Source organism: Paramormyrops kingsleyae, chromosome 17 (genome assembly GCF_048594095.1).
Source record: "Paramormyrops kingsleyae isolate MSU_618 chromosome 17, PKINGS_0.4, whole genome shotgun sequence".
Taxonomy (NCBI): Eukaryota; Metazoa; Chordata; class Actinopteri; order Osteoglossiformes; family Mormyridae; genus Paramormyrops; species Paramormyrops kingsleyae.
Window position 1 is genome coordinate 671,327 of NC_132813.1, and position 27,082 is coordinate 698,408.

Genomic DNA, 27,082 nt, shown 5'->3' on the forward strand with positions numbered 1-27,082 from the left:
TCCTTCAGTCCAATAATAATTAGCAGCTCCCGACACCACAGTAATTACCACTTCCCGTGCACCTGCCTGTATGTGCCCTGTGATAGACCGACTTCTTGTCCAGAATCCAATGCAAATAGAATGATTTTTGGACTAGGATGTGTGAATACCTGGTGAAATACCACAACACCACCCACATACAGCGCCAGGGGTGGAATCTGGAGCCCCAAACATATAAATGATCTAGCACATTCTTGAATGGATCTGAATGCTCTTAATTCCCAAAATTGCAGAAGACTTAATTTTAGAAAAAAACATTTGCTGAAAAAAAATTTGTTCTAATTTTTTAATAAGTGCCAGTACCATAATCATCATAGAACAGAATACTTTTATTATCACCATATAGTGTACAACGAAATTTGGCATGTCACATCGATCAGTGGCAATGCAGGAGAAAAAAATAATTAAAAATCTAAAGTATATGTAATATATATATAAATATATATGCATTAAGAAATTTACAGTAAGGATAAAAAACAGAAGCAAATATGCAAGGGAGCACGACCATGAGGTTATACGACAATAAGTCGGCAGTAGCAACAGGTGAGCGAACGTGACAGCAGTGCAGAAGACAGTGGCACAAAAAAGACGTGGCTGTATATTAAATTCAGTTTATCTTCATATATGGCGCTTTTCACAACAGAATCGTCCCAAGGCGGTTTACATAGATGTAATATGTGATACATTACATCAGGGGTGCCCACACCTTTTCAGCTTGCGAGTTACTTTTAAATGACCAAGTCAAAATGATCTACCTACTATAAAAATGCAAAACATATATTTATTTATAAACAGGCTATATTGAGTATTCTTTATTAATTATTATTATTATTTTCCGTTTGGGATAAATAAAGTATTTTTTAATTGAAATGGCATTTTAGTTCCTTCACCTTTCTCTTTCTCAGCTCGCTTTTCGGAGGGAAGTTAATGTCATAGTTTTTATTAACAGTCCGAAAATGCCGCTCCACATTTCCCTTCTTCGGAATAGCAATAGACTGACAGATGAGGCAAACGCACTTCGAATATGACATTGTGAAAAAAGCCCTCCTCCCATTCCGTATGGAACTGGTAAATTTCTGGCTTCTTACTTGGTCCAGCTCCCCATTCATTTTTATGCCATTTCTTAAGTTGAGTAGAAATAAATTGGAGGCTAACTAGGCGACTCGGTATAGCTTGCTAGAGATTTGCAGCAGCTGGCGCGGTTGAACGCGTCATCCACCCTCCATTTTATGCCATACGATCTACCCACACTACCTTTGCGATCGACCAGTAGATCGCGATCGACGTATTGTGCACCCCTGCATTACGTCATTAGAGAGAGTAATACGGAACGGGAAAAAGGAAGGAAAGAAATTAAAGCCATACAACAATGGAGGAGAGGAACCAAAAACTCCAAAGTAAGGAGAACAAAAACCTCTAGGGGTCAACAGGCTGCCCAACTAACCCCGCCCCGGGCATACTAACATTACTGAAAACAGAAAAGAGTGGACTTGCTTGCTAAAAGGCGCAAGCTGTGATTCAGGATCGAGACAAAGTCCATCGATGAGTCTGTTCTCCACGCTGGCCTGTGTAAGGTGGCCATGAAGGCTGCACCCACGATGATACAGTTCGTAGGTCCCATTCACAATGTCACCCCTCCATGGGACTGAACCAGGACTCCAGCTCAGATGGTGCCCACCCCAGGCACCACCCAGACATGTGGGAAGGCAGAGAGCATGGATGGTCAGAACATGCGTTTACACATAAATGGACAAGCATAGTAGGTAAAATATGGCATGTACCGCAGCACCAACATCCATGGTTATGGTGTGTTAGGTTGCAGGTAAGCTAAATTGAAGTAACAGTGCTTCAGTCAAGATTTAAAGACTGAGGTCGAATCGGCATCCTGAACATGGGCTGGCAAACTGTTCAAAAATATAGGGGCCCTGTAATAGAATGCTTTACCACCCACTCTCACTTTATATATGTGTGGAACAAGGAAACCAGCATTCTGTGATCTGAGTGGACGATGCGGCTTGTAAACTAAGTAATTCTGGATAGTTCTGTACCATCTGCTGATGCTTATGGGGTATGTGTGATCTCTAACGATGCTGGCTGCTCCGAGAAGGCAATGGCTGGAGTAGATGCTCTCCAGGGAGTGATGCAGAGCGTTATGACATGTTCAGTGGTGCTGCAATAAAAGCTCATCAATAGCTGTGTGTTCACACTGGTTTTGTTGAGGGATCTCAGCAAGTAAAGGTACTGCAGTTGCTTCTAAAGCACTGTGTGCACATGAAGTCATCTGAAATGGAGACTCCCAGGAATCTGAAACCTGGGTCTCCATTTATATGCAGAGGTATGTATAATATTGCCCCATCCGAAGGCAATGGTTAGTTACTTTGTTTTGCTTGTATATTAAGAGTAAGTCTGTCATTTGTACACCAGCTTGCCAGGTTCTGTGCTTCCTCCCTGTAGGCTTGTCTCACTGTTAATATTGAGTTGGAGCAGCAGAGGTTTATACACTCATATGAGGAAAGGAAGCAGAGGATGTGACTCAGCAGACAGTTCTGAGGTAGGTCAGTACTGACTGTCAGTGTGGAGGAAAGATGTGTTCCTGATTATATGTGTCTCTGAGTCTGTCTCCTATAATTATAAACAATTTTAAATTTCTTTAACATCGAATCTGCTATGGTCTTTCTGAAACATGCATTCCAGTTAAAGCAAAGCCTTGTCTTGAAGTAGGTGAAAATCCAGACACAGACAATTTGCATGGTCACTTATTAACCAAGGCTAAAACAGGTTTCAAAACTCACATGTCATAAATGGGCAATCAATCAAAAACACAGAATGCTGCAGAACAATAGCAGAATTAAAATTCAAATCACAAAGTCAAATAACTGCAGAAGGCGACTAACAACTGAAATCATGTGAAGAACTGAATCAGGGAGAGAAATGCTGAATCACGGGGAGAAATGCTGAATACACAGGAAACTCAATTTAGACCTCATTTCTGGTAAGAATTATTATTTAACCGATCAAACAGGAAATGGAACACAGTTGGAATTAATAAATCAATGAGGATATTGGGGCAGGGTGACTGGTTTTGTCAACGATCTGGACTGGATCCTGGATTGGGTTTTGTACTGGTTTGAGACCTTGTCAAGCCTTAACTCCAAAATCAATTATTGCAATTGTGACCTTGACTAGACAATCTTAATATGGTTTTTATTCACAACAATAGATTGAGTCAAATGAGTTTGATATCTACAGTAACATTGTTGCTTATTCTGTATGATGATTTTTTACATTTTTCCTTTATGTAAATCATTTTGAGCTACATTTCCTGTAGGAAAGGTGCTAAATAATAATAAAAAAATATGTCAATAACAATAATAATAATAATAATAATGATAATAATAATAATAACAGAAGCAAAAGAAACTCCATAAGAGCCTGCTTGTTTGAACTCTCATGTCTCAAACCAAGAACTTCCTTGTTATCATTTGTAAATATTATAACAGGTAGATACAGTACACATTAGGGAAAACTGGTAAGCTACTAACTTTCCCTGCTGCTTCAGCGTTAATACACAGACCAAAATTATTCTTACAAAGTTACAAAGATTCTTGTGTAAAGTAATTTGAAATACGGAAGGTATGGGCAAAATGTCATGTCACAATAATTTTGGTTAAAATCATAACCCACGATATAGACTGCAGTGTATGAATGCACATATGTTAATTAACCAATTAACCACTTTGATGCAGAAACAGTGCATGTTCCATAATAATAATAAACTTCATTAATAATTAATCATTACAGCAAAAATGCTTTAATGTTTTTTAGTAATACAGTTTCAAAGCTGAGTATAAATGAACATGTATCACTTGGGTCAGTAACAGGGCATTTCTGAAGTCACTTTACAACAAATAATAGTAGATAAATGAAAGTGGTTGTGTTGCCACCTGTTTTACAAACAGTATCTTTGCAAAGTTTGCAAACTGCAGTGATTTGGTACATGTTTGATTTTGCGAAATCAAACCATTTCCACAGAATCTTAGAAAAACCTTTTTTAGGAACCGGTTCTTCCTCATAAGCACTGCTGCACATTGTTTATTTGACAGCATAGCCAATCTGTCTATGGACTATGTGTTATTTACCACATGAAATGAGTGCAATATTTTTAGCAGTTCAATGGCATATATATTTTTTTTTTTACCAAGTTAGATAACTGATTAGAAAGATAAATTAAGTTTTTGGTTCAAGATCTAGTCATTAAGTTGCAGTACTGTCCATTTTGTTTTTGTACTGTTGCTGCCTGCAAACACGTAGGCATCGCACAATCATACTAACTGGCTTATTCTGTCCATCCATTTATCCATTTTCTGCCACTCATACAGGTTTGGGTTGCAGAGGGAGCAGTGCGAGCAGAGAAAACCAGACCTCCCTCTCCCCAGCCACCTCCTCCAGCCCCTCCAAGGGGATATCAAGCCGTTCCTAGGAGAGCTAAGAGATATAATCACTCCCGCATTTGGGTCTGCCCTGGGCTCTTCTCTGGGTTGGCCATACCTGAAGCACCTCCCCAGGGAGGCGTCCAGGAAGCATCCTAAATAGATGCCCGAACCACCTCAGCTGGCTCCTTTTGATATGGAGGAGCAGCAGCTCTTCTTTGAGCTCCTCCCAAAAGTCCAAGTTCCTCACCCTGTCTCTAAGGCTAAGACAAGATACCCTCTGAAGGAAGCTCATTTCTGCTGCTTCTATCCACTATCACATTCTCTCGATCATTATCCAAAGTTTGTCACTATAGATGCAGGTAAGAATGCACATCAACCAGTGAATTAATAGGTTCCCCTTCCAGCTCAGCCCTCTCTTCACCACAACAGACCAGAACAATGTCCGCATAACTGCTGATGCTGCACCAAACTGGCTGTCGATCTCTCACTCCATTCTTCCCTCATTCATGAACTAGAACCTGAGATACTGAAACTTATCCACTTCAGGCAGTAAGTCATCCCTAACCCAGAGGAGATAATCCACCCTCTTCTGATTGAGAACCGTGATCTCAGACTTGGAGGTGCTGTCCTCATCCCAGTCGCTTCATACTGCCCCAATGCACACTGGAAGTTACATCTAGATTAAACGAACGGGACCACATCATCTACATAAACCAAAGATGTGATCCTAAAGTCACCAAACTGAACCCCTCCACCTCTCAGCAGAACCTAGAAATTCTGTCCATAAAAGTTATTACCAGAATGGGTGAGAAAGGGTCAGCAATGCGAAGCAAACTCTCACTCTGGTTATACAGAGACCTATTCGGTCATAGCAGTAAGTCCTACACCCCATGCTCCTGAAAAAACCCCACAGGACCCCCTGAGGGAAATGGTCATATACCATATTCAAATCCACAACACATATAGACTGGTCAGGCAACAACCCTCCAGTATGCTTGTGAGGGTAAAGAGCTGGTCCAGTATCCCACGACCAGGATAGAATCCACATTGCTCCCAGAGTCTAAGGATTGACCAACGGATGGACCTTCCTCTCCAGTACCCCAGCATAGCCCTTCCCAGGGAGGCTGAGGAGTGTGATCATCCTGATGTTGGAACACATCCTCCGGTCCATTTTGTTAAAGATTGGGACCACCACCTCAGTCTGCCAATCCAAAGACACCATCCCTGTTGAAGATGCATGTCAATCGATACAGCCCAACAATATCCAAAGCCTTCAAGAATTCATGGAAAATCTCATCCACCCCTGAAGAGTTTCTTAACTACCTCAATGATTTACCCTTAAAGCTTTGCACTGCACTGCACTTTAAACAGGGTAAATTACTACTTATATTTGTGTATAAATGTCTTAACCATGAATGTAGTAAATTGTTTGCTTCCCTGTCTGGTCTGCTACTAGTATTAAACCAATAGTGGCCACTAAAGAGAGCGACTTCCATTTTAAAAGAGCCGTCTCCTTTATTAAAATGAATTTGAAGTATGCCCCCAGCTTAACTGTGAGCCATGGTGCGTTTTTTTTATATTAACCTTTTTATGAACAGGATACATGCAAGCCAAAATAATACATGTATTATAACCAATGCATGAATGTCCTTTAATTACACCTATACACACCTTTCTATAAAAGCAAACTCCACATTTGACATTCAGTCACCATTTCAAAACAATACCAGATCAATTACAAGACAAATTATCTATGTTAACATGGTAATATGTCCCATTTAGGATAAATGAAAATATAACAATTTCTGGGACATATGTACAAGACTGAAATGAACAAAAACATGTCCTGGCTATATTATATACAAACATATCCTTATATCACATTTCTTGAAAATCAGAATATTTCAGTATAATGTCTTTGTAAAAAATACAAAAATGCAGACAAGTACAGCAGAGGCTACCCCTGCAGCTTGTCTGAGATAACAGCCAGAGAACGCCTCAGCTGCTCCTTCTTCTCCCTCAGATGGGATTCTATGCCTCGGGCCTCTTTTACAATGTCTTCCAATTCCCTTACCTGAGAGGCACCCAATTCAGACCTTTCTCTATAGGACAAACAAGCCTGTGCTGTAATGTTATGTGTTGACCATCACATTCATCTGACAATTCACAGAATGAAAAAGAAGATGATAGTATACTGTACATAACTGGTCATCGATAATTATGACTTTGCAACATGTGTTGTCATGGTGTATGCATAGTTCACTTGTGTAGTGGACTTATGTCGCATAACACCATGTTGGCGTTACTAATTAAAAACATGTTCCTACGGTATGTGGACAGAATTGAAAAATTTCAAGTTGAAAAGATGGCAGTGCATTTCGTATTTGGAAATATGAAGATTTAGCACATACACTTCATTTGGCAAATTTATTAAAGAAATGTATCACTTACCTCATGACTTTTGCAAAGTCTGACAGCAACATGCCAACTTCCTTATTTGCACCTGTTATACATGAAAAAGATCTTTCAGAACCGCAATCCTACAAAATTTAAAGATAAATGGAATTTACTAGGCTTCAGAGTTTTGGGGGGAAATGGTTCAAACAAGAGAGCAAAATTTCCATGAAGGCTGAATGGTATAGCAAAAATTCACATTGTGATTTTATTTTTTTGCAATAAACATAAAAAGTAATTGAAAATTCACCCAAAATACCCTAGAGCCAAACTGAAGTTGTCATTATCTACCAGTGGAGTTGGTCAAATAAACTGCTGCTGCCAACAGATGCTAAGCAGTGCCAACAAGTCAATTCAAGTAGGTTTGTTTGTCATTTCACCCACATACACAGTATATAGTGAAACAAAACATTGTTCCTTCAGAGCCATAGTGCACAAAAAAGAGCAGAAATAACACAGGACTACACGAGTGCAATTTACAGGACAGGACAACACAGTAAAGGCATTGTTGAGTGACAGTGATATGAACGATAAATGTCTCTTTGGTTTTACACGGTGTACATTATGATTTAGCACGTGCTAATTTTCACTGGCACGTCTGTAAGAATCACTTTTACGTTAGCATCAAACGCTAGTGGAATGTAAATATATAACATACCATAGTTTGTTGTGCTTTTACTGTCTGTTTAGTTTCCATTTAAATTCACTTCAGTTTTGTTAAATGACTCTATAACAGTTGTAATAATGTGTATTTAAAGTATGCAAGTTGTGTGCTCCAATAAATGAAATGATGAATCAGAATATTGATACTTTAGTAATCCCCATGGGGAAACTTTCTTTTCACTTCACCCCACTTTGATCTCCATATGCAGAGCAAACTTCGAGGTCACAGCAAAGGCCAGCCACCAGCCACCTTCTGGTGCCTAGGGAGCTAGGGGTTAAATGCCTTGCTCAAAGGCCCTCAGATATGTGACTATTCTGCCAAAGACTAGCTGGAACCGGAAACCTTCTAATCACAGACATAGAGGCTTAGCTTACTGAACCACACTCCACTAGGGCTGCTACTAACGACTATTTTTCTATTAATTAATCGATCGACTATTTTACAGAATGGTCGATTAATCTAAATGATTAATTTTCCTCCAGAAATTTAAATTGACAGTTTAAGTTATTTTATTTTGACAACAAACTGTATGTCATTGCAGCACTTTAGGTAATGAACGACGGATTTTCTGCACTATACGGACATTATTTTCGCCCATAATTAATTAAGCAGATTAGTAGTATGCCTAAATATTGAGGGTTTTTTTTGCGATAATTAGAACTGCTCTCACAATTATGTAGTGATATTGAAGAAAAACATTTGTTATAATGAACTGAAGCATTTTAGAAATCATAAAGGTAATGTAATTAAAATAATTTTTTAAACAATGCATCGATTAAAAATATTGATGTTGACGGATTTTCAGCATCACGTCATCGCCTACATCAACTAATCACGGCAGCCCTACACTCCACCCCTAAATTATAACTGCTGAATTAAAAACAGCACTTCTGGCAATTAATTATTCAATTCAACAACTCCCAGATGTAATCTCTGGAAGTTATGATGGTATGAAAAAATAAAAACCCAAACCTCGTCCCAATCCAGCTGATTATTGTGGTCTTTGCGTTGCTAATGTTGATATTAATGTCACACATTGCAGGCCTAGTTCATATTGCCACAGCACATGGATAAGAAGTGTAATTACAGGAAATTATTCAGAGCATATGAATTAAGAAAAATTATCCAAGATACTTGGCAGATGAAGCCTAATTTGCATAGGACAGTCATTAACCCTCAGAACGTTTTAAGAACATGCATAAATAATGGACGGTAAGGGTGTTGTTAGGTATATTTTAGGGGGGCGCTTTTTTAGTCCCCCAATTAAATATGTATGTATTAGCTGAAATCATGAATAACTTTTTACATAAGTTCGCCATGCCCCGACCCCCCAGCTCCCCTATCCTTTCATCTGTAAGTACGCCCCTGTTGGAAGGACCTTATTGACGTGCGGTTGAATGTGTATACTGCTTACCTGGAATGAGAGCTTCAAAACCATCAAATATGTTCAAAGTAGGCGCTACATCAGATGTGACTTTATTCTTCTTTGATGGAGGATTTTCAGAATGTATGGATGATTCCATAGTCTGTAAATTGTTTCAAACGGTCAGATTAAACCACTTTACCCGGCATCACATCACATTCGCGTACAACTTTACTTTCTAAGATTTTTCCAGAAATTTCGTTTCAGTCCCAGACCTCTTTTATTCTGGTTCTTATAGTATCCATCGTTTGCTCTCTGAACGTCGTTCTCTTTCCTGCCATTTGAGGCAAAAGGCACCTGTAGACGAAAAAAGAAATAATTCATTATTTACCATTTCTAATCTTGATTCGACCATTTAATTTGCATTAATTTGCATGGACACTGCTTCAAAATAACACCGGAAGAGAGAGAAAATACGTATCCACATTTACATATTTGTAATTGATACAGTTTCATCAATAATACAACACCACTTTACATTTCTATAATTTATTTTTTGAAGTAGGCAATTTAGGTAGGCTACTTCGGATCGTTTTCCACTTTCGTACTCACACGGAATTACGCGTAACGGACACTCGCGTGCCCAGTCACGTGACGTGCCATGCTGCATAGTTTTTGTAGTGTAGATCCGGCAAAACAAGAAAGTCTGCTTTCTGAAACAGCCCGTAGTTCTACCCACGTTAATTTTTTTGCCATTGTTAGTAATATCAGTTGATGACTCATTATGTTAGTATTTTGCGCATAAAACACAGTAGCAATACGTAGTTGGGCAATACTGTATGACCGATTTAATGAGACACAAATAAGATGAAAGTCACAATAAACAGTATAAAACTACTGCTTTAACTTCTGTTGGTAAAGGGCGCAGCCATCGTGCATTCTGAGGGAGGGGCTGCAAAGGTTCCTCCGACTTCACGAGTCGGAATTCCGATTTAAGGCGGCGTTGGATTTTTTTACAAGCAACAGATTAAAGATCCAAGAGCAAATTATCTTCGGTATTTCAGCGAACACGGGGTCTTTCAGTAATACAAGTCCTGTCCGAATTGTCATCGCGTTAATAAAATCATACATGTAAAGAATTATTTGTATATATGTAAAATAATTACCTTAACGAAACGGATTTTTTCCTTTTACACACAGACACACAGTTATGAACTAATTGAAGAGGCCATTCGATCCAATATAGCGCAAGCCCATTAATCTCAGTTGAACACAGGTGGCGATTCGGGCCACGTGCGACGAGGAAATGTATTTTTTGCATTACAAAGTTAAGTTTTTCTCTGAGCATTTTGAAATGGAATCGATCCTCCACAGGTACCCTGCAGCGGCTGTTTTACTGCTATCCAAAAGTTAAACACATCACTCTTTTTTCCCCACTCAGGTCTTTCATTTATTCTTCTAGTATCATCCTTTTGGCGAGCTGCATCTTTGCCAAAGAAGTACTGCAGCTGTCAGGTGGGCTTTTTGCCAATGTGTTTCCGTAAATGTCATACGGGAAACTGTGAAGTTTATGCCAGTGTGCTTCTTTTACCGCCCCTGGCCTGGCCTCGATGCTTTTGATTGAATTTAACGTTTTATATGGATTGTCTTTACAGATAACATGCGAGAGTATTGTCTCACCGAAAGTCTTAAAATAGAAATATTCAAGCCCTTCACTGATGTCAACAACGTAACGTTGTTTGTACGAGGTGGGTTTTTCTAATTACAGTGCGAGGCATGTAAACAAGTTGAATTACGTCATTGACTTTGTTTTTTCTTTTTTCAAAACGCAGATCGTAAATACACTGCACATGCCCTTTCTGCGCATATGAATGCTAGATGCGGCTATAAATTGCTAGTTAATTATAACGGAGGTCTGGACTTTTGGGTCTCCCTTACGGCCTGTCACATGTATCTACAGGTATGATACCTTTAAAAAAGGGTGGTTTATAATGTTATTTATTTAAAGCTTTTTGTGTAAAAGTTGAACAATGCTAGGCCTTGTTACTTGGAGTTAGTGTATTGAATTTTTGGTAACCGACTAAAATTGACTTGTGGGTAAGTGACCAGTGGCATGTTTGTTTATTGCCGCAGAAACCAAGCAAACTCCTGCGAATCTCTGTCAGTGTGCTGTATGTGCCCAGTGACCTTTCTTGGCCCGCAGCCACTGAGCACATGCACTTCTCTTGCCCATACAAGCCTAGCAGTGAGCACAGAGTGGTGTGTGAAGAAGCTTATATTGAGGTCAGTCACTTTACACTGTTCTAACTTTGACATTCATTTCATATTTCTCCTCTTAAAAAGTTATTAGCAAGGAAATAACAAATATTTGTCTTATGAGGGTAAAGGAAGCAGTTTATAGCCTACCTTTTAGTAACTGAAGTGTTTTTTTTTTCTTGAAATTTACTACCAATGCATTGCATGGCCTAAAACTGTCATGGTCATTGGACTGTAATTTTCTGCTGTTTAAAAACATTTTGATATGATTAACTTTCCATAGGTTTCCCAGCCATTGCAAGGATCATCTGACAAATCCAAGGTAAAGACCTTCACCATCACATTTCATTATGCTTTCAGCCAGTGAAAGGGTCAGGCCCTTATATTATGCTTTTACATGACTGCTTGTGTTTATAATCAAGTAGGAAATTGCAGGAACAAAATGTCAGAATCATGACCACTGCTGGTTAAGTTCCGGATGGGGCCTACACACTGTTTTTAACCTGCAGCAGTAGGGCTGTGTCATGCCCTGCTCGTGCCGGTCCTCCTGTGTGCCATGCCCCCCTTGCTACCTCATGTGCAATCCCTGTGTTACCAGCTGTATCTAATTAGTCTTGTATTTAAGTCAGTGTTAGAGTATGTTTCCCCAGTCTGGTCATTAACGTCTTAACGTCACTAATGTTTCCTGTGCTCCTGATTGTCGTCCCTTTAATAAACCCTGAGTTTCCTATATTCCTGGACTCCTGCGCTTGTCTCCCCGCTGTGCCTTCAGTGAGTAAGGACAGGCTGAGCAATATGGCAAAATAATTTGTGATGGGTAACAAATGGAGGGTTGGGATTGTGTGTGTGTGTGCTGTATTTAAACCAATCAATAATTATCATGATATAGTTCAAGTAATTTCTTTATCAATGCTCCTTTTTTGTTTAAAATTCCCTTGGAACAATTAACTGACCTTTTTAAAATGAAGGTGTGTGTGTGTGTACAAATTATGTAAGTAGGATGGTTACTTCATCGCCCTCTGACTTTCTGTCATAATCATGTGGTGATATTTTATCTATCACCCAGCTCTAACCAGCAGTATAAATGGGTATAATTTTGCTTCTGGTAAATGCATACTAGTAATAATAAAATGTGGATTTGCCAGAAACAAATGTGTGTGGTGAAACTGTACTTCAGGGTTTACCAAGTAATTCATACTTATCCAGGCATTAACAACGTTGCATAACTGGTCTAAAAAAAATTAAAAATTTCATCATCTGGATGTATTGCAATGCAGGAACTTGGCAATGAGAGTCAACAACGCTTTGACATTCGGGTGCCAGGTGGTAAAACTGTGACCCGCAATCTGGCATGGATGTCAGCTCATGGTATTTGGCTGCGTGTTGACCAGCCAGCGAGCCGCATCACTGTACGGGTTCCACTTAGCAGCCGGATCATCTCCAGGGAAAAAGAGGTGGGTTCACAGACTGTGGGGAAGTAGGACTTTTGAATGGTGTGTTTTCATGCATCCGTCCAAATGTTACAGTGGAGAAAGTGAAGCATTGGGACTGTTATTGTGGTCTCTGCAGGGTCACCGTGGCTACCGAACAGTAGAGTACCACCTAGTGGTCAAGCAAAAGGACGCCTTTCAGTATAACATGAGTGCTCAGTGCCCTGTTGGTGAGCTTACCTACATATTTACTTTCTCATCAAGTGTGCTGATTTGATTCTTAAGATCCAAGCACTTCAGGAGTCTGTCTGTTAGTGATGTTCAATGCCTGACTAGGGTCAAGTGTTTACCTTAGTTACAAGAAGACTAACAACAACTGATTGTCAGTTTGAACAACCAACTTTACCTCGAAGATCAGCTTTTGCAGAAAGAGGCTTTGACATCTATAAACCACACAAGAAGTCTGTTGTGCTTACAGTCCTGGTGATGTGTCAGGATGGACGTGTTGTGTCGACGGCCAGCCTCCCCCTTCAAGCCCTCAGGAAAGAAGTGCAGCTTCAGGCTCTGAGATTGCAGCTCGATGGGGTGACCCTCTCCCAGGAGGAAATGGTTACCCAGGGATTTACCCCCTCACTTAAGAAGCAGGATGTACAGCTTTCCTATGCTTTGGTGGCTAACCCACTGACAGACATGGTAAGTGAAGAAGGGTCTGTGATGCCAGAAAATGACTTGAGACAATGCAGTGTGTTTTATGTTCATGTCCTTGTGTGGAAGGCCAACATCAGTGTGAATCGGCATCACCTGGCCCTAGACCTCACGTGGACGACCCAAACGGACGGGCAGCTTGGCCGAGCCATCATCCATATCCCTTCCCATTCCTGTCGTTTGCAACAACGGGACCCAACCTTCACAGGCAAGCATGTATTACAATTTGATCCATTCCATTACTGTCTGCACTTCCTTCTTGGACCCAGAGTGTGCTGTAGGGCATTTATAACCAGCGTAAACTTTCTTTGCAGTATCAGTGACGGAGAAGGCATTCAAGGTCACATACGGCCCAGTGCCACTCACCTACAGTCTGCTTGCTGTATCAGTGGATGGAGTGTTTTTCCAGAGTCCCGATGAAGCCCAGGATGGCCTCGAGCCATACCTGCTCTTGGAGGATAATTTCTATTACGTGTCACTTCTCACCCACTTTGCAAGCCAGTGGATTCCACAGAAGGTGAGCACTTTTAAGGCCCAGTTCTACTAAAACGTCTGTTACGTGGAAGATCTGTCTGATGTTAGATTTTTAAAATGCCAAGATCTAAGAAGCTGATATTTCGTTTCTATTGTGGGGGACCTAGAATAAGATATCGAACATGTAACTGATTCATACCTGACTGAAGCACATTTATCCTTGACCATGTGTGTTCCCTTCTTCCCAGTATCTCGGTGGCCTCACCTCCCAGTACTCAATTAAACCCACCCTGGTGTTCCTGAACCCAGATGATGAGGAGCTCATTGTGGAGGGGGAGGAGTACATATATATCCATGAAGATATTGGTCAGTCTTTACTTTTGTGGCGGTCATTGCTCCCCCCCCCCCCCCACAGATTACTTTCATTCCTTTCAGTGTGTATACTCTGTTCTCAAGGAAACCTTTTTGCTTTTTGGTTAACAACGCCAAAAAGGACATGCAAGAATGACTATTCATTGAGTGTTTTTGGTTTCTCTTGTGATAACTTGCCTGTGGTCCTGATTTTTGCCTCGTTGTTAATGGCTTGTCAGTTTTGCCGAGGTTGGAGGGTTACTGTTACAGCCAGGCAGTGTGCTTCAACGTCACCAGTGGTACTGCAGACCATTTGTGGCTTTTCTACGTCTGGGACTCCCCCTTCACACTCAACAGGAGTAATGATCTTCAGTCCTCACAAAGTCTAGCAAGGCACTATCAATTCTGTGTCAACCAAGACTCACCTGACCTTTTGCACAAGGTGGGCCATTCCCTGCATTACTGTCTTTTGGTCTGAAGAATCTACCTAAATGTCACGAACAAAGTAATAATGCAAGTGCCATCATAGCTTGCAGTGTAACCTGTGACTTTCAAATTAGTTTTTTGAAAGCCAAAGTTGGCTTCACAAGAGTAGACTCTTTCGCACAGAAGTTCTGGAACATGGTCCCTGGGTTGTCTTGATTGGGGACTCCTGGCCAGTTTTGTGTGTTGCTTTCACACCACACACCAGGAATTGGGACCTTATACTAAATAAGCATGGCTGACTTAAACATTTTGCAGGTTAAACTTCACACAATTCCGTACAAAGCTACACCGGCATACAAAAACAATGGAGGATGTTAGTTATTGGGGGGTGGATTGATCACGATTAAAAATGCAACACAGCCTTTTCTTTATATTTTACTCGTACAACCTGCAACACATTTGATTCTTATTAAATCTGGCCAACATTTTGATCTTTTGTTTTCCACAGAATAACTACTCTGTTCTAGTTCATCCCAAGTTGTTTGTGAGCATTTCTAGACATTTTTCTAATTCTATGTTTCCAACTTTGTGAACTTTTTAGTGAAGGTCCTTTCCTTTTCCATCTTGACTGTGCCTCAGTGCACAAAGCAAGGTCCATAAAGACACGGTTGGGTGAGTTTGGGGTGGAAGAAGTTGGGTGGCCCACACAGAGCCCTGACCTCAACCCTATCAAACACCTTTAGGATGAATTTGATCCGAGATTGAGAGTCTGGCCTTCACATCCAACATCGGTGCCTGACCTCACAAATGCTCTTCTGGATGAATGGGCAAAATTTCACGCAGACACACTCCAAAATCTTGTGGAAAGCCTTCCCAGAAGAGTGGCAGCTTTTATAACTACAAAGCTGGGACCAGCTCCATATTGATGACTCTGGATTGAAATGGAATGTAATGGCCAGGTGTTCCAATACTTTTGTCCATATAGTGTATATGTGTGCATGATCAGCCTATCAAAACTGTGTTTTCAGAGTGTGGGTGAACAAGAGCAGATTCTACTGTTGGCTGTGGCCTTCCGGGACCGGAGCACTGGGGAGGTGAAGGTGTGGTCGCATCAGGCCTGCTCCTTCCCACCTGCCCATGAACTGAGTATGTGACACCGGCTTGACCATAAAGCATTGGCGCTTCAGTTCTTCCATTAACAAACAACGATTCTCCAAACTTATGTTCCCTCCTACTTCACTATTTGCAGTACACTGTAAGTGGGTCGTGTACTTTTAAGGTGTTTATTCTTCGAATTGAAGATCGTGTGTGGGGATTTGTTTAATTGTCGTCATTCTGCTGCACATTGCTGTGGAATGTTTTCTCCTCCAAAAGCATCCAAATCTCCCCACCCAGGCCTGTCTGACTTGGTCCTACCTGTCCAGTTTCATTCTTTTTGTTCTCCTCCTCATTCACAGCATGCTCAGTGGAAGGTGTGGTGAAGGTAGAAGGTGTGAGGGTTTCTTCTTCCCCGACGGCAAGACTGGAGCTCCTCACGCTGCTGGACCCCACTTGTCAGCCATCTGAGATCTCCTATGGAAAGGTCTCATTCGTCTTCACTGTCGACACCTGTGGGACAGTCAAGCGGGTTAGTCTGCCATGTCTCTTAATGCTCATACTGCTTCTGAACATTGCTGATATCCTATTTCCTCTCCATTTCTTTTGAGCAAGGTTACCTACTACATAATACGGGTGAGTTGAAGTAGATCATTATATTTGCTTTGCAATGAGCCCAAGGGTCTGTACATGGCTGAAGTAAATGTCCCTTGAAGAGAATGCATGGTGTCCTGTTGGAAGCACAGGCATTCAGCCTTTGCCCATCCAGCTTGTACTAAGTGAAGAGGCTGTCCAGACTCCGTATTCAGGCCCACTGGCCACTACTCAATGTGACATTTGATTTATCAGCCATCTCCACTACAGGTTCAGGGCGATGTCGCAGTGTATGAAAATAAAGTCCATAATGAGAAGTCACTGGCAAAAGATACACCAGAATACCTCAAATTTGAGTGAGTAAAACTATCCACAAACTAGTGTTCATGTGAAAATTTATGTTTCTCTATATATGGGGTATAACGATTCTCTAAATCCATGGTTCAGTTCGGACCTTTTCGTTTTTTGTTTTTACCTTGTGAAAAGAACAATAGCTGAATGTGGTATTCTGGCCAAAAACAATATTGACTAAGGTTTTACTTGATCTTACCGGTGTAGGTCCACCCTAGTGTGCTACTACAGGATCCCTGTGTTGTCGTCAAAAAGTAGTAAACGTCATAGACTTGGCGTTCCCCTAGCCCAAGCCCAGGGGAACTTCCAGTTCCACATGAACATCATGAAAGGTGAGTCTCCTGGCTGTAGCTACACCACCCGCTCGCCCTGATCTGTGATGCCAGCCTGTCCTTCATGCACAGATGAGGCTTTTTCAGTGGCGTACCAGACTGGCGAGTACCCAGTGCTGCAGTGGTTACAGCAGCCAGTACGAGTGGAGGTGGGCATGCAGAGTGTGGACCCCCAAGTGGAGCTCCACCTGCAGGACTGCTGGGCGACACCAACCCCTGAGCCTAAACACCGCAACACCTGGTTCCTCATCAAAGATGGGTACCTACTTAACTGAAAAATGATACATGTTAAAAATGTGTGCAGTATTGGTGTTAAAGTCCACCATATTGGATTTTCCTCTACTTAGAATTTTTTTAAAAACCTACTTTTGCAAATTAGTCCTAGTTCGTTGATCCTATTACCACCAAATTTGATATGTGTCATCTACAGAGGGTTTTGACCAAAAGTCAGGGTAAACAATATGGCCACTGTCATCCAACAAAATTGGATGGCAAAGCAACCAAACATGAAGTGAACCAGCATGAAATCTGCTGTGAGTGCATATAGCCATACCCATGACAAAATGACAGGAAGTTTCCATAGTAAATATGCTCTGATAGTCTGCTTCCCCCCTCATTACTGCTTGCAGCTATGTTTACAAATTGCTTTGTACATGAGTATTAAACTTGAGTTTAAACGATGATTTGTACTAAGTAAGGTTTCATTAGTTGCCTGTATATACTTGCTTTCAACACTTGCAGCCTTTTCCTGGTCTCATCACCTTAACCCTGGCTGCATGAACCTGCTACATCAGTCTTGCAAAGCTTTTTGCTCTAAGTATGGAGGCTAGCAGGACTGCTGCCGTTGTCATACACTGGCTATAATGGAGGCTTCATGTTCTTCAGCTGCGATGTGAAAGAAGATGAGTACCGAACGGTCTTCCACAAAGTGCGGCTCAGTAAAAGGATACGCTTTCCCCAGCACTACAAACGCTTTGAAATGAAGACTTTTGCTTTCATCAACCCCCATTCACAAGAGTTGCTGCGACACCCTGTGAGTATGGCCACTGGGAGTTGGAGGATTTTGTGCTGGACGTTGCCAGGCTGTCACATGCTGAGGAGTGGATATGTTTCATTGATCCGTGTGTGCTGGTCTTGCTTCCATTTTTACCTTAGATATATCTGCACTGCACTGTCATCATCTGTGAGCTGGAGACTGCCAATAAGAAGGGCTGCAAAGCTCGTTGTGTGCGTGACCAGCAAAGAGGAGGTTAGGAGATGAATAAGTGCTTAGCTTGATGTTGGCCGCTCTTACTTTTGCATCCTACACAGAAAGCTTGACTGCAAAATAAAATTCCAGTACAACAGTATTTGCTGAATCTGCTAAAGGCTAGTTGTCTGAGCTCTAAATTATATTAGTCTCTCTTCATCCTTCCCCCCCACCACCCTGGAATCATCTAGAATTTGGAAGAGTTCAGAAACGGGAAAAGCTAAGAACCAAGTAGTGTGGTAAGCCTGATTTGACTGAGTGTATGTCATCGATTCCTTGAATTTCAGGGCGAAGCTTCCGATCCAGGGGCCCATCAGAGTTCCTGTTAACATCAGGCTCCATCCAGCTGCTTTCTGAAGTCCCAGCTTCCACTGCACTACTGGGTAAAGACCTCAGCAAATCCTATGGTTCTCAGGCAACTTTTAGTGGCTTATGGTTAGCCAGTATAATACTGGGGAGGGGGCAGAATAAAATAAAATAAAGGCCAAAAAGTATTAATTTCAAAAACCCTCAAACAAAGTGATGTCAGATATCCAAGGATAAAATGGGTGCTGAAGAGTGGAAGGAGCGTGAATCGCATGGAGTGCCATCAGTTGGTTCCTGGATAATCTAAGGGACTGTCTAGATACTTCATATACCTGATGACTGTTCAACATGAACCTCTTTCCACAGGTGAGAAGGCACTCGTACTGATGCTACTGTCTGTAATGTCCATCCTGTCTTCCCTTGTCTTCCTGTCCATCTTTGTAACTTGTAGAGGCGGGACCCGTAAGTGCAAATAAAAGCACTTGTTCTGAGCACTCTTGCATACTTGGGTCTGTCTGACAAAGGTTGCACAGCATGTCTACTCTGATATTTACAGTGTTTCTGATGGTATCAGCTAATTTAATATTGCCTTTGAAAAACAAGTTACATAATGGCATAACTACACTAATAAAGTAGCTTAAAACATTACTTTGTGCTAAATCCACACAAAAATGCATAAGCTAAGAGGCTTCTGTATTTGAGATGGAGCCAGCTACGGCCGTATCAAAGCACTTAGGCTTTTGAAAGATTACCTATTTCATAAAGTCCTGAATGTGTGTTTAGTCTTTGCTCTGCATTCAGCACGTCAGCTATGAGTGCCAAACGTTAGGTTACTGTCTAATGTATCCCAGAGTTAGTCACCATTATTCAGTTTACTTGGGGTGGTTATAATGCTTTGGCTCATCAGTAGATACATAACACTAATGACCAAGTCTGACTGACAGTGGAGGGCTTACGGAGGCCTGGTAGCGGCCCAGTGTCCTCAGCCAGAGATTCGAGAGGAAACCAAAAGAAAAACATCCTCAGGAAGGAAACGTGAATTAAGAATAGGCCTGACTGCAGGATTGTTAGAATTACTAAATAGGAACAAGTGCTTCATAATTACACACTTACTTGCTGTGGTTAAAGCTAGTATGTATTTCACATCCATGGAAGGGAGGTGCATGAACAAAGCAGGCCATCGGGCAGACCTGAGCATGTGGGTGTGACGTAAACGGCAGCCCCACTGTGACCGAGTGCAAAGGATATCATTATTCCTCTAGTCTTTAAATACGCATTATATGTTGTAGATTTATTGCAGATTATTAGCGCACAATGGCTGTAGTATACAGACGAAGGCAGTGCAGAGCAGTGGATGATGCGCCTAGGCCCTGTTATATCCGCACCATCTGCAATCGTCCCTCAGCTGTTTGTTTGCTCTGCATGCTTTGGTATAGAGAAACTCTCTTTACTCCTGTGGGGGTGCAGTCAGGGGGACTAAATGCCCCATCAGCCTGCCTTTATGCTATAACCCTTTAAAGTTTTCATAACTATGGAGTATTTCTGCTTGTAGTCATGTGTGGGCAGGCTGCGGATCCCCCTTCTGTCTCACAGCACTTGTGCCTGATTGTGTGGAGCAAACAGCCTTATGCTATGCACCTTTAGGACGTGGCTTCAGACTACAGCAGGGCTCACACTATTAAGCCTGGAGCCATGACAACATGATTGTGATAGTGAGAGCATGAAGCCTAGCAAAAGGACACCACAACCACACAGTCACCATGGCAGCAAAAGGACACCACACCCACACAGTCACCATGGCGGCAGCAAAAGGACACCACACCCACACAGTCACCATAGCAGCAAAAGGACACCACAACCACACAGTCATCATGGTAGTAAAAGGACACCACACCCACACAGTCACCATGGTAGCAAAAGGACACCACACCCACACAGTCACCATGGTAGCAAAAGGACACCACAACCACACAGTAACCATGGCAGCAAAAGGACACCACAACCACACAGTCACCATGGCAGCAAAAGGACACCACACCCACACAGTCACCATGGCAGCAAAAGGACACCACACCCACACAGTCACCATGGCAGCAAAAGGACACCACACCCACACAGTCACCATGGCAGCAAAAGGACACCACACCCACACAGTCACCATGGCAGCAAAAGGACACCACACCCACACAGTCACCATGGCAGCAAAAGGACACCACAGCCACACAGTCACCATGGCAGCAAAAGGACACCACAACCACACAGTCACCATGGTAGTAAAAGGACACCACACCCACACAGTCACCATGGCAGCAAAAGGACACCACAGCCACACAGTCACCATGGCAGCAAAAGGACACCACAGCCACACAGTCACCATGGCAGCAAAAGGACACCACAGCCACACAGTCACCATGGCAGCAGAAGGACACCACAGCCACACAGTCACCATGGCAGCAGAAGGACACCACAGCCACACAGTCACCATGGCAGCAAAAGGACACCACAGCCACACAGTCACCATGGCAGCAAAAGGACACCACAGCCACACAGTCACCATGGCAGCAGAAGGACACCACAGCCACACAGTCACCATGGCAGCAGAAGGACACCACAGCCACACAGTCACCATGGCGGCAGCAAAAGGACACCACACCCACACAGTCACCATGGCGGCAGCAAAAGGACACCACAGCCACACAGTCACCATGGCGGCAGCAAAAGGACACCACAGCCACACAGTCACCATGGCAGCAGAAGGACACCACACCCACACAGTCACCATGGCAGCAGAAGGACACCACAGCCACACAGTCACCATGGCAGCAGAAGGACACCACAGCCACACAGTCACCATGGCAGCAAAAGGACACCACAGCCACACAGTCACCTTGGCAGCAGAAGGACACCACAGCCACACAGTCACCTTGGCAGCAGAAGGACACCACAGCCACACAGTCACCATGGCAGCAAAAGGACACCACAGCCACACAGTCACCTTGGCAGCAGAAGGACACCACACCCACACAGTCACCATGGCAGCAAAAGGACACCACAGCCACACAGTCACCATGGCAGCAAAAGGACACCACAGCCACACAGTCACCATGGCAGCAGAAGGACACCACAGCCACACAGTCACCATGGCAGCAAAAGGACACCACAGCCACACAGTCACCTTGGCAGCAGAAGGACACCACAGCCACACAGTCACCATGGCAGCAGAAGGACACCACAGCCACACAGTCACCATGGCAGCAAAAGGACACCACAGCCACACAGTCACCATGGCAGCAAAAGGACACCACAGCCACACAGTCACCATGGCAGCAGAAGGACACCACAGCCACACAGTCACCATGGCAGCAAAAGGACACCACAGCCACACAGTCACCATGGCAGCAAAAGGACACCACAGCCACACAGTCACCTTGGCAGCAGAAGGACACCACAGCCACACAGTCACCTTGGCAGCAGAAGGACACCACAGCCACACAGTCACCATGGCAGCAGAAGGACACCACAGCCACACAGTCACCATGGCAGCAGAAGGACACCACAGCCACACAGTCACCATGGCAGCAAAAGGACACCACAGCCACACAGTCACCTTGGCAGCAGAAGGACACCACAGCCACACAGTCACCATGGCAGCAAAAGGACACCACAGCCACACAGTCACCTTGGCAGCAGAAGGACACCACAGCCACACAGTCACCATGGCAGCAAAAGGACACCACAGCCACACAGTCACCATGGCAGCAAAAGGACACCACAGCCACACAGTCACCATGGCGGCAGCAAAAGGACACCACAGCCACACAGTCACCATGGCGGCAGCAAAAGGACACCACAGCCACACAGTCACCATGGCAGCAGAAGGACACCACAGCCACACAGTCACCATGGCAGCAGAAGGACACCACAGCCACACAGTCACCATGGCAGCAAAAGGACACCACAGCCACACAGTCACCTTGGCAGCAGAAGGACACCACAGCCACACAGTCACCATGGCAGCAAAAGGACACCACAGCCACACAGTCACCATGGCAGCAGAAGGACACCACAGCCACACAGTCACCATGGCGGCAGCAAAAGGACACCACAGCCACACAGTCACCATGGCGGCAGCAAAAGGACACCACACCCACACAGTCACCATGGCGGCAGCAAAAGGACACCACAGCCACACAGTCACCATGGCAGCAAAAGGACACCACACCCACACAGTCACCATGGCAGCAGCAAAAGGACACCACACCCACACAGTCACCATGGCAGCAGCAAAAGGACACCACAACCACACAGTCACCATGGCGGCAGCAAAAGGACACCACAGCCACACAGTCACCATGGCAGCAAAAGGACACCACACCCACACAGTCACCATGGCAGCAGCAAAAGGACACCACACCCACACAGTCACCATGGCAGCAGCAAAAGGACACCACAGCCACACAGTCACCATGGCGGCAGCAAAAGGACACCACACCCACACAGTCACCATGGCGGCAGCAAAAGGACACCACAGCCACACAGTCACCATGGCAGCAGAAGGACACCACAGCCACACAGTCACCATGGCGGCAGCAGAAGGACACCACACCCACACAGTCACCATGGCAGCAGAAGGACACCACAGCCACACAGTCACCATGGCAGCAGAAGGACACCACAGCCACACAGTCACCTTGGCAGCAGAAGGACACCACACCCACACAGTCACCATGGCAGCAAAAGGACACCACAGCCACACAGTCACCATGGCAGCAAAAGGACACCACAGCCACACAGTCACCATGGCAGCAAAAGGACACCACAGCCACACAGTCACCATGGCAGCAGAAGGACACCACAGCCACACAGTCACCATGGCAGCAAAAGGACACCACAGCCACACAGTCACCTTGGCAGCAGAAGGACACCACAGCCACACAGTCACCATGGCAGCAGAAGGACACCACAGCCACACAGTCACCATGGCAGCAAAAGGACACCACAGCCACACAGTCACCATGGCAGCAAAAGGACACCACAGCCACACAGTCACCATGGCAGCAAAAGGACACCACAGCCACACAGTCACCATGGCAGCAGAAGGACACCACACCCACAGTCACCCTGACAGCTGTTTCTACATGATACATGCCTCTGAGAACAGTACAATATGTAATCGGAACCCCTCTGAGTGGCACAGTACTTCATGTAATCGGAACACATCTGAGCACATTATAGTACATAATCGGAATGCCTCTGAACATAATACAGTACGCAATCGGAACACATCTGATCACAGTACAGTACGCAATCGGAATGCCTCTGGTGAAAAATCCAACAGTATTGGATTGCAAGTCACTTTGTATAAAAACATCACCTAAGGCAGCATTTTTCAAACACAATTTTGCCATGACAGATGGCAGAAAGGAAAGGTTTGTGGGTCAAGTGACTATGAGCTCCATGTGTATATATGTGTGAATAACTATTCTGCAAAAATGGTCCGCTGCTGCATGAAAGACTAAACATTACACCTGATTACTACCCTTTTACAATTAGTTTTCTGTAAATCAAAGTTAATTGTGATGCTGCAAGTATAACAATGTAGTAAAATATGTAGAGCATAAATTATTGTACTGTTATGAGAGTTGTGGCTTCCAAAGTGGTGCTGTTTAAGTGTTTTAAGAGCCACTTACACTGAAATAAACATTCCGAAGCTGTTTGATTGCTTGCCTTTTCACCATATAATACAATACATTAGTGAATCTCATGTACAGCCACAAGAGGTCCCTGTTGTGCAAAAGAACTCATCTTAGTTCTTTGTGTCAGGATTTGGCTGGCAGCCCTTGAACGTGTCCAATATGCACATAATTCTGAGAAGCATATTCTGTAGATGTGCTTGAATCTCCTCGTACTATAATGCAATCTCAGGTGAACATTTTCTGGCATAATGTTAATGAAGCATATCCTGTCACAGACTGGTGGCAGGACGTGGCCTGAGTGAAGCCAGGGGATGTAATGCTGTCCCCAGAACTCTGTGAGAGATCGTCACTTCCTCCTCTAAGCCTCCTGTGCTGGCTCAGTTACACCAAGGGGTGGAGCGTAAAAGGGAACGAAAGATAACGTGACCACGGTCACCTGATAGCACTACGCACACCACCAGAGGAGCTACCCATACAAGGTAAATCATACTATGTATAATACTTGGTCTACAGCTTACAGATGCAGTGTTTTAAAATGAAAAGGCTTGCTGGTCTAGCTTATTTATCTCAAACTGGAGCATAAACCTGTGACATACTACCAGACTTACCTACAAATAAACATGAAAGATGAGAGTGACAACTGCTTTGAGGTTTTACAGGTGTGGCTATGCATTCTTGACAAATACTATTTTTCTTGTGCATGTTTCCATGCCTAATAGACAGCGGCTGCTGTTGCCAGGGTGATCGGTCAGTGTGTCAGGGATGCACGTGGGGCCTTATCGTTGGTGCAAAAGCATCGGGGGCCTTTAGTTCCCCCGCAGCATGAGGGGCAGCGCAAAAGGATGGTTTGCAGCAAGAAGGCAGAGACACACTTTTATGAAAGTGCCATTAGAATCAGCCAATCAGTAACTGCAAGGTACAAGTAACACCACATGCGTAAAACATGCTGTGTTGGACCATTACAAGGAAATGTCTTCAGTATGTTTTTCTATTAAGGCAGTGCAAGATTTTTAACAATGTTTTACTGCTCAAGCAAACTACAATACCAGCAACAAAATTTTGTAGTCCTACCTAGCGGCAACTTCTCTTCAGGAGCAAATTCAGGTTTATCTGAAAAGCTCAACCATGCCCAGCTCTATGTCTGCCTGAAGCCCACTGAACTAATGCTGAACCACAGGAGGTGTCAGTGCCCCCCCCCCCCCCCCCGAGCTCCATCCCTCAGCCCATCATGGCACTGTCCATCTCACAGTAGGACTCATTTGTTCAATCTTTGATTGCATTACAGAAAGTAAAGTAGTAGTAACAACACATCATAACATCCTGTACTGAGGTAGAGAGGTTGGCCATGGTGACTGAGGTAGGCGTGTTGGAAAATAAGCAAAAATCTGTGAGAAGAGATTCAGTTCTTGAAATAAATATATGAATATTGAGCAGCAGCTTTTGCTTGTGCTACCATGACGATTAAGAGTGTCCGCACTCAGCTAAAGCTTCTAACTCATACTGTACCCCTGCAATCCCCTTGAGGATGACTGGACAGAAACGGAGCTTTTCTTATATGTTGTCCCTAATTTTCCAGTAGAGGGCAGCACTTTCTTCATATGTAATTGAAGAATTTTTTATAACCTTTTTTTTTTTTCTCTCAATGCGATCTTTTTCCAAAATTAACTCTATCTATATATATATATATCTATATATATATATATATATATATATATATATATATATATATATATATATATATATATATATATATATACACACACACACACACACACACACACACACACACACATTATCATGGCAGTATACACACACACATTATCATGGCAGTATACACACACACACAATAAATATATATATATATATATATATATATATATATATATATATAAATAGCCTTCACATTATCCTGTCATTTCATCCAGATGATAAAGGTTATCAAACAGTGAATACGCGTTTTCTGTATCCTGAAGGCTGTTTTCTGATTCCTTGCAGCTGTACAGCTGTAATGCACTATGGTTCTGCCAGTTTGACCTAAATATGTAACATTTGTTTGTAAAAGATCCCGGAAGGTCTGCTGGACACAGATATGTGGCAGAGCTACAGTCTGCAGCCGTTTCTTCTAGTTATAAGATTCTTGAAAACAATCTCAGTATAAATCCTGCGTCTTCAGCCTTCCCTGGAAAGTGCCAGAATGTTTGTTGTCTTCTGACTTTTTATAATATCATAATTTCACATATATCTGCCTCAGTGATTTTTATTTCCTGGATTGGCTGATAAAAAACTGAACCATGGCATAAGCAGGTGATTCAGCCACTCCACAGCCACAGCGGCTGACCAGGTCATCAAACACTGGACATGTGCCTGCATTATGGCCCAAACATTATGGAAGCAGCAGTCTTCAGTGAGGTGCAGGGGTGGCGGTGCGTGGGGGTGGCGGTGCGTGCGGCTGTGTGGTCCGGTCTGTCTCCCCGCCCCCTCACTTCACTCAGTGGGTCAAGGGGCCATTGACCCCGCAAAAGGGCAGCAGACTGGTGGAATCATGAGGTCAAGGGCAGGTTGTGGTAATGAAGAGACCAACCTCAGGGTTCGTTGTTCGTGTTGTAAGGGGCACTGGTAGAGGCATTTATGCTGGACTACAGTTGATATATTCCTTTACATTTTTTAAAAAAAGTTTTCTGGAAAGATATTTCTATTTGGTTCCTACACTTGGTGCTGGACTGAAGCTGTCATTTAGACACAGAGAGCACAGGCAGCATGCAGACAGGAGCTGGAAATCCATGGAGACTAATATCTGCAAGAGGATGAATGAAGAATAAAAAGGGCTTGAAGCCAATGATATACGTAATAAAATTCCTCTGTCT

The 27,082-nt window shown here is 43.3% G+C and overlaps 2 protein-coding genes across 8 annotated transcripts; one reads left to right on the top strand and one right to left on the bottom strand.

The window, feature by feature from the left end:
- Positions 1-6,099: 6,099 nt before the first annotated feature.
- On the bottom strand, positions 6,100-16,149 carry LOC140579273 (testis-expressed protein 12). The gene is made up of 5 exons (XM_072701667.1): positions 16,012-16,149; positions 9,229-9,310; positions 9,005-9,116; positions 6,924-6,975; positions 6,100-6,574 (listed from the first exon to the last, which is right to left on the bottom strand). Exons 1-5 carry the CDS (start codon positions 16,044-16,046, stop codon positions 6,430-6,432), a joined length of 426 nt encoding a protein of 141 aa, XP_072557768.1. The 5' UTR covers positions 16,047-16,149; the 3' UTR covers positions 6,100-6,429.
- On the top strand, positions 9,683-25,325 carry LOC111833809 (uncharacterized). Of its 7 annotated transcripts, XR_011983367.1 has the most exons (24): positions 9,683-9,710; positions 10,154-10,327; positions 10,416-10,468; positions 10,609-10,701; positions 10,786-10,913; positions 11,087-11,236; positions 11,493-11,531; positions 12,487-12,663; positions 12,779-12,869; positions 13,118-13,332; positions 13,414-13,552; positions 13,659-13,861; positions 14,067-14,184; positions 14,409-14,611; positions 15,624-15,741; positions 16,053-16,222; positions 16,555-16,640; positions 16,843-16,967; positions 17,040-17,226; positions 17,853-18,000; positions 18,123-18,216; positions 18,504-18,888; positions 24,494-24,697; positions 24,938-25,325. XR_011983367.1 is itself a non-coding variant. In XM_023792421.2 (23 exons), the coding sequence occupies exons 2-23, from the start codon at positions 10,260-10,262 to the stop codon at positions 18,996-18,998; spliced, it is 2,811 nt and encodes a 936-aa protein (XP_023648189.1). In that variant the 5' UTR covers positions 9,684-9,710; positions 10,154-10,259; the 3' UTR covers positions 18,999-19,014. The 7 variants fall into 7 exon arrangements, 5 of the variants coding, with proteins under 5 accessions (XP_023648189.1, XP_023648192.1, XP_072557767.1 ...); XM_023792421.2 differs by lacking the exons at positions 24,494-24,697; positions 24,938-25,325 and adding an exon at positions 18,889-19,014 and having other exon boundaries at positions 9,684-9,710; positions 18,504-18,599; XM_072701666.1 differs by lacking the exons at positions 24,494-24,697; positions 24,938-25,325 and adding an exon at positions 18,889-19,014 and having other exon boundaries at positions 9,686-9,710; positions 10,154-10,279; positions 10,393-10,468; positions 18,504-18,599.
- Positions 25,326-27,082: the final 1,757 nt, after the last annotated feature.